Genomic DNA, 12,632 nt, shown 5'->3' with positions numbered 1-12,632 from the left:
CCTAGTAGTTTCTTCCATTTTTAACCCTTACAAAAGTGAAAACAACTCTCTAGAAAGAATCAGTGATGTCTTTCAAGGTGTCACAAGCCCTTCATAGGGGATAAAGATAAATGAAGACCTGAACTTTTTAATTACTTGGAAAAAACATTGTTTTGTGTGGTGAGCTACACCTGTAATCCCTGCAACTAAAGGAGGCTGAGGCTGGTGGATGACTTGAGCATGGGATTCTGAACTGTGGTTGGGCCAAAACAGATCAACATCAATATGATGGTCAAGGGACCACCAGAATGCCTAAGGAGTGAGGAAATGAAGCTCAGGTCAAAATGGAGAAAGTCACAGTATTATTGGTGATCATCAGTGCAACTGATCCTGTAATGGCTTCTGCATTTCCATCCTGGATGAGATAGGGAGACCCAATATTTAACAAAAGCTAAAAATTCAATAGCTTCTTCCCCCTTTTCTCCTTCTCTTTGGAATGTCCATGATTGTTACCTTTGCAGGGATCTACATTGATTCCTCTCCATTACCACACCATGTTTTCTTAATCCTGCCCTTAAACAGAGGTAGAGTACTAGAGAACTGGATTCCCACATCTGAAATATACTGTTCTGTGCAACCTCAGGCAATTAACTGAATTAAATAATCTAGGGCCAATTCTTTAAGACTCCTAGTTACAGTATAGTTGTCAGTCTGAACTGATAGGAGCTGTTGCTGCACTGATGAAATCACATCCAATACCTCTTTGTGTCCCTAAAACTTCAAATATTTTTCATAATGGATAGGAAATGGACTTTTAAAGCATCATATGAAAGGGAGGTCTTTGACAATTTCTGTTATTTAATGATTATATATTAGAATCTCTGCATAATCCTATTGTTTTTAAATATCATGACCAATACTCATAAAGTTATATGATTGTAATTGTTGTTTGGATTATAGCAATTTTATCAGAGTAAGGTGACTGCCTTGAAATCACCTAAGGTTTTTGATTAATTCAAATCAAATACTTATCCTTTATAGTCAGTCAACTAGCATTCTTAAGCACCCAGTATGTATGAGAAACTCTGTATCTCTGGGAATACATAGAAGGCAAAAAAATTGAAAGAAAAAATCCTGCTCTCAAGAACCTATGTCTAATGTGAGAAACAACTATGTACAAACAAGATACATACACAATAAATTGGTAATAGTCTTAGAGGAAAAACACTAAATTTAAGGAGCACAAGGGAAAGACCTCTTGCACAAGGTGGGACTTCAGCTGAGATTTGAAGGAAGTCAGGGAAGCTAAGGCAGAGAGAGATAAAGAGGGAGAGCATTTCAGGATTGGGGTACAGCCAGTGAAAATGCTCAGAGCTGAGAATTGTAATGTCTTGTTGGTGAAATAGCAATAAAGTCAGTGGTACTGGATCAAAGAGTATGTGCTGGGAAGTAGGGAGGGACCAGGATATAAAGGACTTTTAAAAATGTTTGATCCAAGAGAGAGAGACAGAAAGACAGACAGACTACAGAGAGACAGAGAGAGACAGAGACACAGAGAGAGACCACAGAGAGAAATAGACAGAGAGACTCAGAGAAAGAGAAAAAAAGAGGGAGGGAGGTTAGGAGGAAGGGAAATTGATATGATCACACTTGAATTTTAGGAAGATTCATTTGATAGTTGATAAAAAATGGATTAGAATTGAGAGAGACTTGAGGCAGGGGATACAAATAGCAGGCTATTGCAATCTATTTTTCAGATCTAATTACCTAGGAACTGATGACTTAGTTCAGTCCAAAAAAAACCCATATAATAAATACCTACTATGTGCAAGGCACTGAGGTTCCAAAAGTTTAAGAAATTTCATCCTAATTCTCAAGAAACCCATGAGACCCTCAAGGAATTCCTTTGCTAGGGAGAATATAATGTGTAACAAAGAAAATAGAATTCGGTAAGAGGTGATGGTAGTAAATCAAAAATTCAGACAAAAATCCAGACAGAGGAAAGGAGATGGTTGGGGATAGAGTGGGGGAAGATATAGGAAAAGATTTTATGGAGGAAGTAGTGCCTGATCTGAGTCTAGAAACAAAAGAAAGATTCTGAAGAGGGAGAACATTATCAATATAGGGTATGCATAATAAACATGTATTTGTACATTTCAGTTTTCAGAACATGCTCTTACATCTGTGTCCCCTCCAAAATATCTTGCCCAGCTTTGATATTATCATTGTGAAGTGATTGTATTTCTAAAGGCTGTCCATCAGTCATTGAAAATATCCCTTGTGAGTGAAATGCAATGTGTCAGTCATTAGATCTGGAGGGGATGTTAGAATTCATGAGGAAATGGAAGTTGTACTTTATTCTTAATAGTTTTCCACAGATCCTATAGTTCCCTGATTTAAAAATCAAATTTCATATTCTCAGCACCACTGCTAAGTCTTTGTTTCTCTCCACAAAGAAAGACATGTTAATTCAATTACTTATTCCTCTGAATAAAAGCTTCATAATATATGTTAAGAGGTACAAGCAGCTAGGAGAGGGACTTAGGATTTTTGTTCCCTGGTCTTGTTCATTCCTCTGATTGCAATATACCCATGTAGAAATCTTCAGACTATATTATCGTAGAGTGAAAGCATATACTGCCTACTCATTCATTATGATTATAGAATGGAACAACCTACTTACCCATGGAAACTATTGATCACAACAACAGCTGGCATTGCCAACCTGTCAAATTAAGATTATGATATATGTGTGTGTGTGTGTGTGTGTGTGTGTAAGAAGATAAGTAAACAACAAAGCTACGCTCATATACTTATGCTGTCCTCCTTGATACCTTTTGAGGGAGAAAAGATAAGTGTTTATGATGTAATTAGATACAGAAAGAATAGAGTGAGAGATAGGTGGGTAGATGGTTAAGCCATCAGTTAATAATGTAATATCATGGGATAAATCAAAGTACAAGAAATCATAAGCAAAACAGAATTTTGTGCAGCAAGTTAGAAGAATTTTACAGAAGAACTCAAAAAAGATTTTAAAAATCAAATGAGAGATATTGAGGAAAAACAAACAAAAAAAAATCCCTGTACAGTAAATTCAGCTATTCCTAATTTATAGTGAGCTGAGACCATCTTAGGCTAATAAATGGGATGTGCCAAAAGACACTGTTCTTAAATGATAAACAGTTTATAAATCTGCAGTATTCTTTTAAAATTCATTTCCTTTTACCCAATGAAGTTAGATCAACAAGGAGTAAATTGATAAACAAATATATCACTCATCTTCTTCTTCTTGTCATAAGAAGTAACTTTACCTTTGGGGAGAAAAGAGGCTATTTCATTTATTAGAAGGTTTTCAGACAGGTGGGAAACTTTGAATCTCTAAACTGATTTCCTCATTTGTCTGAGCCCCCATTTAAAAGTGAGTAGAGCAGAGATTTTTTTTAAGTTGGAAGAATAACATAGCTGCCTCTAATATTGTAGTCTAGAAATCTGAGTGATAGAGGCAGTTTAATTAAAGAGAGATTGATTTATTAACAGAGATTTACTGGTCACATAATTTAGCAACTAGAGATATTATGGAGCTTGGGGTAAAGCAGGACTGCAGAGGCTCAAGATAATTATTGCTTGATTTTTGGACAGCTTGACAGATGGGTCTTCATTGTTGCTATAAATCTAGCCTGCAATTGAAATCACCTTCTTTATTTAATAGGGTTGAATGGCACATTGCTGATAGTGACATCACAGTTCTCTGAAACACACACTGTCACCCTGCAAATTTCTAAGGCTTTGTCCAAAGCCTTTTTTCTCTTCTGCTTGTTTATTCAGCTGCACAATTTACATGTGATTTTATCCCAGCAATGAATCTAATCCATTTTCCAGCTGTCCTTCTGTTTGATTTGAAGTTTCCAACTTGGATTCTTTTCAGAATGGTGGAACTCTGACTTAGTTAAGGCAGGAAAAGGAGGTCTGTTCTTTTAACTAGAGTGATATACTGACATAAATATTTGAGTAAATTGCCTTCCATACTATTTTACAAGATTTTTTACAATCATTTGTAACAATATTTACAAAAAAATTTCAATATTTTACAAATATTTACATATACATATATGTGCATATCTATTACTGTCATGTTACCTATAATAATAGAAATTGTATCTTATAAATTATTTATTTTATGCCTATTTTTGCATGTGTGTTTGAGAGGGCCTCTCACACTTTCCTTCAAAAGCTCTCAAACATTGAACCAGCTCTGCCAGTGCATGCATCGGTCTCATTATCATTGTTGAGGGAGAAAGAGAGACAGAGATCCAGAGAAAGAGAGAGAGAAAGAGGGAGGAGAGGAAGTCACATACAGAGAGAGACAGAGATAGTGACACAGAGACACAGAGAGAGGGAGGGAGAAAAAGAGAGAGAGAAAAAGAGAAAGAGATAGAGACAGAGACAGAGACAGAGATAGAGAGAGAGGGAAGGAAAGGGGGAAGGAGAAAAAAAGGGAGGAAGGAAGGAAGAGCATATACATACATACAACCTTGTATTCATATTTCCTTTAATGCATTGAATGAAAATTTGAGTCCAATAAAAATGTTAGCCTGGATGTTACAGATGTAGATAGTAAATCCCTGGTGCCCTGTATCTTATGAGACCTACAATTTAGTTGAGGGATGTATATGTGTCACACATATAAATAATAAATAAATTTATAATGGGGTTGTTATTTCATCTTACAGTTATATATGTGTTATGTATGGAAAGGAAGGGTAGAATAACTGATTGTAGTAGAATGAGAGCCAAATCTGGGCTTTCTGCTTAGAAGTGGTTGGTACAGAGAATGATGGATTTAGATTGGAGGACCTATATTCAAATATGGGCTCTGCTACTTGCAGCCTTTGTAATATTGGACAAATTTCTTGGTCCCAGTGTCCTTATCTGTAAAATTTCTTCATGGATCAAGATTACTTCTAAGGAGCCTATGATTTTGAGCTTAATTTAAGACATCCTGGGCTTAAAGGGTCTTTAGGGCAAACAGATTGAGATATGAGTTGGGAACTTAGAGAAGTCAAGGATGGTGATTTAGCTTTAGGAACAATGCAGAAGTGAACTAAAGCCCTGGTAATAAATTAGACTCTCAAAAAAGAGACTATATAAAGAGAGAAGGAGAGAAGAGCAGGGACAGAACCTTAGAAAAAGTTCATGGGGAGGGATGTCAAGAAAAGAAGACTATTAGGGAAGTAAGAGAATAAAGAATGAGATCCCTTTGAAACCAAGGGTAGAGAAAGAACCCAGAAGAGGTGGATATCCAGCAAGTGTACCCAGAAAGTCCTAGTATATGAAAAGGGTAGTTAGTATTTAGGAAGTAATTTGATAATGCTTTGCAAGAGCACTTTGAGTAAGTTCAAGAAAGGACCCCAGTGTCTCATATCTTACCCTGCCAGGTAATCTTCAGAATCTTCTTAAGACAATCAGATGGAGGTGATTCAATTTCCTGACATGATGTGGGTACACTGTCCAGGTTTCACAAGCATACAACAATGAGGTCAGCACAATAGCTCTGCAGACCTTCAGTTTGGTGTTTAGTCTAATATTTCTCTCTCACACTTTCCCTCAGAACTTCCCTAACACTGAATTAGTTCTGGAAATGCATGCGCTGACCTGATTATCAATGTGTACATCCCTAGAAAGTACACTGCTAAGAGAGGTGAACTTATCCACACCATTCAAAACTTCACCATATGCTGTAACTGATGATCTCACTTATGGATGGTGTACTTTGACTGATGGAGCACCTGTGTAAACATTTAAACTCTATAGCAGTTGGGCTGGCTACAGTGTTTGAATGCCAACTGTATACTTGCAAAATACTTTTTTTTTGAGAACTCACATAGGGCAAGCTTTCGCAGGTCAGTCAGAAAAAGTGATACAAGGTCACTCTCAAGGTCTCTCAAGAATTTTAGATTTTAGATAAAGGCCTAATTTCTAAAATATATAGAGAATTGACTCAAATTTATAAGAATATAAGCAATTCTCCAATTGATAAATGGTCAAAAGATGTGAACAGATAATTTTCAGATGAAATTAAAATCATTTCCAGTCATATGAAAAAAATAGTCTAAATTACTATGATTAAAGAAATGCAAAATAAGACAACTCTGAGGTACCACTACATACCTTTCAGATTGGCTAAGATGACAGGAAAAGATAATGATGAATGTTGAAGGGGATATGAGAAAACTGAGGCATTAAGACATTGTTTGTAGAGTTGTGAACTGATCCAATTATTCTGGAGAGCAATTTGGAATTGTGACCAAAAGGCTATAAAACTGTGCATACCTTTTGGTCCAGCAGTATTTCTACTGGATCTGTATCCCAAAGAGATCTTAAAAAAGAAAAAGGACCTACATGACAGCCCTTTTTGTGGTGACAAAGAACTGGAAACTGAGTGGATGTTCATCAATTGTAGAATGGCTGAATAAGTTATGGTATATGAATGTTATGGAATATTATTGTTCTATAAGAAATGATCAGTAGGATGATTTCAGAAGTTCTGGAGAGACTTACATGAACTGATGCTAAGAGAAATGAATAGAAACAGATCATTGCACACAGCCACAACAAAATTATATGATGATTAATTCTGATGTATGTGGCTCTTTTCAATAATGAGATGATTCAGGCCAGTTCTGATGGACTTGTGATGGAGAAAGCCACCTACACCCAGAGAGAGAACTGTGGGAACTGAGTGTGGATCTCAACATAGCATTCTCACCTTTTTGTTGTTGTTTGCTTGCTTTTTTTTCTTTCTCATTTTTTTACTTTTTGATCTGATTTTTCTTGTGCAGCATGATAAATGTGGAAATATGTGTGGAAAACTGCAAAAAAAAAAAAGACTTTTAGAATTGATTGTGTGACATGGGAGAAAATGACACAGGACTAATGCATGGTGTGTCCTTATCAGAGAAGGTCCTGTGCTCTATGAGAAAAACAGAACTGAATTAGCTCAGAAAAAATGTCAATTGCACAGAGAAAGCACCACAAATGTTCCTGGGGACTCTTTGTGTCTGACCTGTGGCTGAACATTCCAAGCTCACACTGGGCACACTAACTTGACTCTAACATAGTGATGTCATATTGATCCTTTTCAAGAATGAAGAACAACCAATCAACTTTGAGTAAGGTGGTGAAAGTGGGAGCTATATTGCAAAGGGTTGATCTTAGAGTAGATGTTGACAATGTTGAAGCATTAGGCGTATGTATCTATTCAAAAGGTTAATTGATTTCAATAAGAAAAAAGAGATGTCACAGTAATTCAGTGGGATATAAGGAATAGGAAATTTGAGGTGTTTTGTTTTTGTTTTGTTTAAGGAAATGAATGTTTTGCATGCAATTTGGAAGGGAATTGAAGGAAGGAAGGACTGAAGGATATATAAAGGAACAATTGAGAAAGCTAATATTTTAGTTGAAGAAGGAAGGCATAAGGTCAAGGGCACAAATATAAAACAGTCTTAGCAGCAGGTATAGAGATCCACTTTCTATGGAAATAAGTGTTGTGCTATTATGGAATTTTTTTCTTTTATCTTTTTATTTTTATTCTTAATATAAAGAGTGATTTTCTAACAGGAGCAAGTGGAGAAATTTAGCTGGAAATATTGGTCATGTAAAAACAGATATTAATACACAAACACATTTATATACAACATTAAATGTGTATGTATATATATTTGTATACATACATATATATATATATACACATATGCATAGTCACTCATTTGAGAAGTAGGAGGAAAAAAAGTGATGTTGTAGAATAAAGGAGGTGAGTTAGAGTTCCCCTCATTGGATGTTCATGATTTTCCTCAGTAAAGGAGGAAGCTGGGGCATCTGTTGTAATTATGTTCAGGGGTGAATTGGAGGAGGGCACTTCAAGAGAGAGGCAAAGGTTGGAAACAGTGACTGTACATAATTAAATAAGCAGCCAATAAGATTAAAGCAGAAAAATTGGCCAGCTGATGTTAACTGTCTTAATTTTCCATGTATTCCCCCAATGCATAAGGCATATTTAATGTGGATGCCTCTTGGGGACAAGACATATTTTCTAAGCTTCAGTGGCAGAAAAGCCTTTGAAAATCTCCTCAAGGGGCTCTGTGATTTTATTCTATTCAAATAAATTCATATGGGACCGAGAGGTCTATGGCCCCGAGTTGCTAAAATAGAGATTAAATGAATCTAGTATGGGAGTGGCAGGTGTGATGACTTCATTACCTCTTAAATATTCTTTTTTCACCAGAATAACCAGCTTCAAGGGGGTGGTGATAGTGTTTGGGGAAAAGTGAAGTCCAACCTCCATGTTAATTAATGGCTGGTTTATTCATTGTTATTGCTAGTCACAGCAGTAGTTTAAGGTCAAATGAGTACTGGTCTATTGTCTGTCCTACATAGTTCTTTTCACAGAGCCATTCCTCTAGCTTTGAATTTGGGACTCCTATTGGCTTTTAATCACCACTGATCCAGGCTGAATTTAAATGTTTTCTTGATGTCAAAGGTGCCATATCTCATTATCTCATTCCTGAGCCATTCCTCCTGGCCACAGTCTGATATTGTTCAATTGAAATTTATTTTTAGCTTGAAAAGTGGTAAAAACATGCTCAACAGAATGATCCAGTTTGACCTGACTTTATCTGAAGATTTTGACCTGCTTGAGTTTAGCCCAGGAATGGGACAAGAATTTGTTTCATTGAATTATGCACCAAAAGGAAAATAGAGTTGCCATTCAAGGTCCTCCTGGAAATTTGGAAAGAGACCCAATAGACTCTCTGTGATCAGGTTCTGCGCTAATGTTTTTCTTTTATTTAATAGTGAAAATTGGCTTTGGTGTTGACTAAAAATTGAAGATTCTGTGGATAAAATGATCTTTGGGGTTCTTTAGTGGGAACAAAGGTTCCTTAAAGGATTCTTAGCATGTTTTCCTTTTTATTTCACAAAGGAAATCACTGGAAGTCAATTTATAATAAAAGTGGAAATTTTAAGCCTTCTGTTCTATTAAGAACTCTTGGATAAATTGTACTACCTTTAGTAGGATTAGCATATAAGGTCTCAGATGATGGAAAAATATTACATTTCCTTTCAGAATATCTCATTTTTGAAATGGCATCAAAGTATTTATTTTAACTGATTCAAAAATGGTGTTTTTATGTTATTTTGAATATATTTGAATCATAGGCATTCAATTCCAAAAGACCCCACCATGCATTATTAATAGCCCATCTATATTTCTAAAAAGTGGCACAATTCTACTTATTTTCCCATTTTCCAATGCATTGAAATGGTGGAAAGAATTACTCAAGTTAAAAGTTAATTTTTAAAAGCCACATAATGCTTTCTTTAATGTATTTTTTGTACTTGTATATATTTTATGTATTTTTGCTAATATTTGTAAATATAGCCAATAATCTTCCAATATCAGGGACATCTTTTAATTTTTCTGAATAAGACACAGTGGATATACATATGTGTATATATACATATATACAGACACATAAATAATATTTTATTATGTATTATGAATATATATAAATATATACATATTTAAAATATAGCTTCTGGCACTATATATAAGATTATAATATCCAGAGATATTATATCCAGAGAAAAATTAGATGTAAAGGGAAAATAGAAGTTATTCTAACTAATTTAAGCAAAAACAGGGACAAATCTGCAGTAATTTTAGTTAAAATTTATATTTTCTTCATGCTTTGATATGGTATATCTATCTTTTTATGAAAGGAAATGAAAAAGGCTTTAATTATTTATAATAGCATAAGAGTTAACATTTAAACCAAGGTGGTTAGTAGATAGATTATTTTTGACATTTCTTTTTGCCAGAACCCTTTACCTGTCACCAGTGAGAACTACTACTGGTATCATCAATTGCCCCTTCTCAATCTCCAGCCCTCTATCATCTCCCATTACACTCTACTCTTTTTGCCAAAACAACATGAAAGTGGATTAGCATCCTGATCTTTTCAAGAGATTGACAAACTTTAAAATAAATCTCACCTTTAATTCTGTGAAGCTTAAATGGAGCTAAGTTACAATTTTAGAGTGGCCAATACTTACTCCGTGTCAAAGATTGTAGAGGTATTTGATAGATCACAGAATTATGCAAAAGTTTTAACAAATGGACTTGCCAAAAAAAAAAAAAAACCTCCCCCCAAATATAGGAAAAGCCATGTCTACTTTTGATCCATTTTTTCCCACTTTGAATTTAGATCAAATTCTCTTTGAATGTTTTTGTGACTCCTAAATTGTAACCTCCTTGGGGTTTAGATGTTTTACATTTAGGGTTAGTTTTGTAATTTTAGGTGTAATATGTCCCAATATCCCTGTTCCTGAATGATTGCTTTTACAATCCCAAATGCTGACTGATTGCTGCCATTTTAAAAACTTTTGTATTCAGCACTAAGAGTTTCTCAGTGCATGTTTGCATGTTATTTATCTTTCTCTCCTTTTCTGTAATAAACTTTGTCAATTTTTGACACCCAAATCATGAGTCTGATTTATAATGAAATGTTTTTCTCCCATTTGAGACCCCTCAAAATGTAATGTAAGACATTATTGCAGATTGAGAAGTAAGAGAATGAGTATCCCCTTCCTAAGAATAAGCCATGATGGAACCTTTTGATTTGAATCTTCCAATTTACATAGGTACCTGTGGTTTTCCTCCAGCATTGAAAAAGGCTACTACTGATGACTATATTCAGGATGAAAAAAATAACCCTAAGAAGGTTGAAATTATTCTGAATAATATTTTCTTTCTTTTTAGCTGTCTCCGTAATGAGGTACAGCGCCTCTGCTTTTGGGTTTGCTGTAAGTAATTTGAAATGTCCTTTTATGCTGCTTTGTTCCATTATCTGAATCATGTAAACTTGCCATGGATTCTATAAATATGGGTGGTCAGAATGCAATAACTATCTTTGAGATGATCAGCACTGGGGACTACCTTAACACATAGTCTAATACTTTAGTATTCAGAAATGCTAAATACTGTAGTATTTAGCAATAGATTTGCTTTTGAAACCATATTCCCAGTAATACAGTATAAGTGTTTTGATATTTCACTCTTGAATATATGAAAGTCTCTCAATAAATGTTTACTTTCCTGCAGTCAATTTCTGGGGTGTTTTAGGATTTCAGCTTCCTCTCCCCCCCCCAAATTTATTGTAGGCTTGAAAATGATATTAATTCACTATTCTCTGGGTGTGATTTCCTCTCCCCTCTCCCCTAGTTCTTTCCTTAATAGGATCACACTTAAGAAAAAGATAAGTCCTGTTTAAGATTGGCTCTAAGTTACTTCCCAGGGGAAGTATAAGCTTCTGGAGGCTTAATTCCTATATGTTTTGGAATGAAAAGGGGTTCTTAAGCATTTTTGTGTCCTGTATCCCTCTGGTTGTTTGGTGAAGTCTAGACCCTTTATCAGAACATTTTTAAAATGCATAGAACAAAGTAATTAAAATTACAAAGGAAATAAATTATCTTGAAATATAGTTATCAAAATATTTAAAATGAAAAGTTTAACAATCCTCAGTTTCAGAAACCCTGCTCTAAAATCTAATTTAAAGAATGCTGAGAGCTATTGCTTAAGTTGTGATGCCATTTACAGAGAGGAGAAAGTGGGATAACTACATTGTTCTGAAAGTTTCATTTATAAAAATAATTGGGGAAAGGGTTTGTATTTTTCTATAATTTCACCAAATGAAAAAAAGGATCAAACAAAAAGTGTGTGTGTAGACAATATAATGTAAAGGAGGTCATTTAAACAATGAGGTTTCTTGTTTTTCTCCTCATATTCCCCTATGTAGATATATCTCATTCTCAATTCGATTTTCCTTCTCCAATAGAGGAGCTTTAGAGCATGTGGAAAAAATAGTCCTGAAATTGTTTAGTAAGAACTTCATCCAAATGATTTAAGTTGTATTAAAAGTAGATTCAGTGTCTTTGGGATCACTATAGTCTGTTTATTCTTAATGCCTCAGAGGGCTGGCAGCTAGAGAGCATACCAACAAATCCTTCCCTATCAGACTGACATTTTTAAGTTAGTTTAGCCCAGGTGATGATACCTTTTTGATGATGGTGGATTAGATGTACAGGGTTCTTGAATCCCAAGAGTTTCCTATTGAATGATAGATCAGTGGTGATCTTTTAAAAAATGAATATTAATCCTCCTTTTCCCGCTTTTAACTTGCTAAATGTTCCCTGAAAAATGACCTTAGAAGCCACTGACTCTGATTTCTCTCCTCCAGTTTGATGCTATCCTGGATGTTTTATCATCGGCGATTGTTCTGTGGCGCTACAGCAATGCAGCAGCTGTACATTCTGCCCACAGGGAGTACATGTAAGTATGTCTTAGCTCTTTTTACACTGGGCAGTGGCAAAGTGCAGAGCTGTGGCAATTGCGTATGGACAGGTCTATAATAATAAGTCTCATAATATAAGATATTATGAAAAGGATGGTTATCAATGAACTATGATCTAGATATCTTTATGTTTCTAAGTAAAGAAGCACTTTGAGGCTCTTTTAATGGTTTTTAGGTATAACAGGAAGTTATACCTAACTAAGCTAAGAGATATATATTTGACTCATTTAAAATTTGTTTCTCTCC

General features: G+C 35.0%; 1 protein-coding gene across 1 annotated transcript in view; it reads left to right on the top strand.

The window, feature by feature from the left end:
• TMEM163 (transmembrane protein 163) overlaps positions 1–12,632 on the top strand; it is a 284,123-nt gene that overhangs the window by 142,035 nt on the left and 129,456 nt on the right. Inside the window, exons 3-4 of the mRNA XM_003763824.3 lie at positions 10,796–10,839; positions 12,273–12,364. Of these exons, the coding sequence (XP_003763872.1) occupies positions 10,796–10,839; positions 12,273–12,364 (136 nt within the window). The remainder of the gene's footprint in view (positions 1–10,795; positions 10,840–12,272; positions 12,365–12,632) is intronic.

Source organism: Sarcophilus harrisii, chromosome 3 (genome assembly GCF_902635505.1).
Source record: "Sarcophilus harrisii chromosome 3, mSarHar1.11, whole genome shotgun sequence".
NCBI classification, from domain to species: Eukaryota; Metazoa; Chordata; class Mammalia; order Dasyuromorphia; family Dasyuridae; genus Sarcophilus; species Sarcophilus harrisii.
Note: the sequence above shows the minus strand (reverse complement) of the source record. Positions and strands in the feature narration are given on the sequence as shown.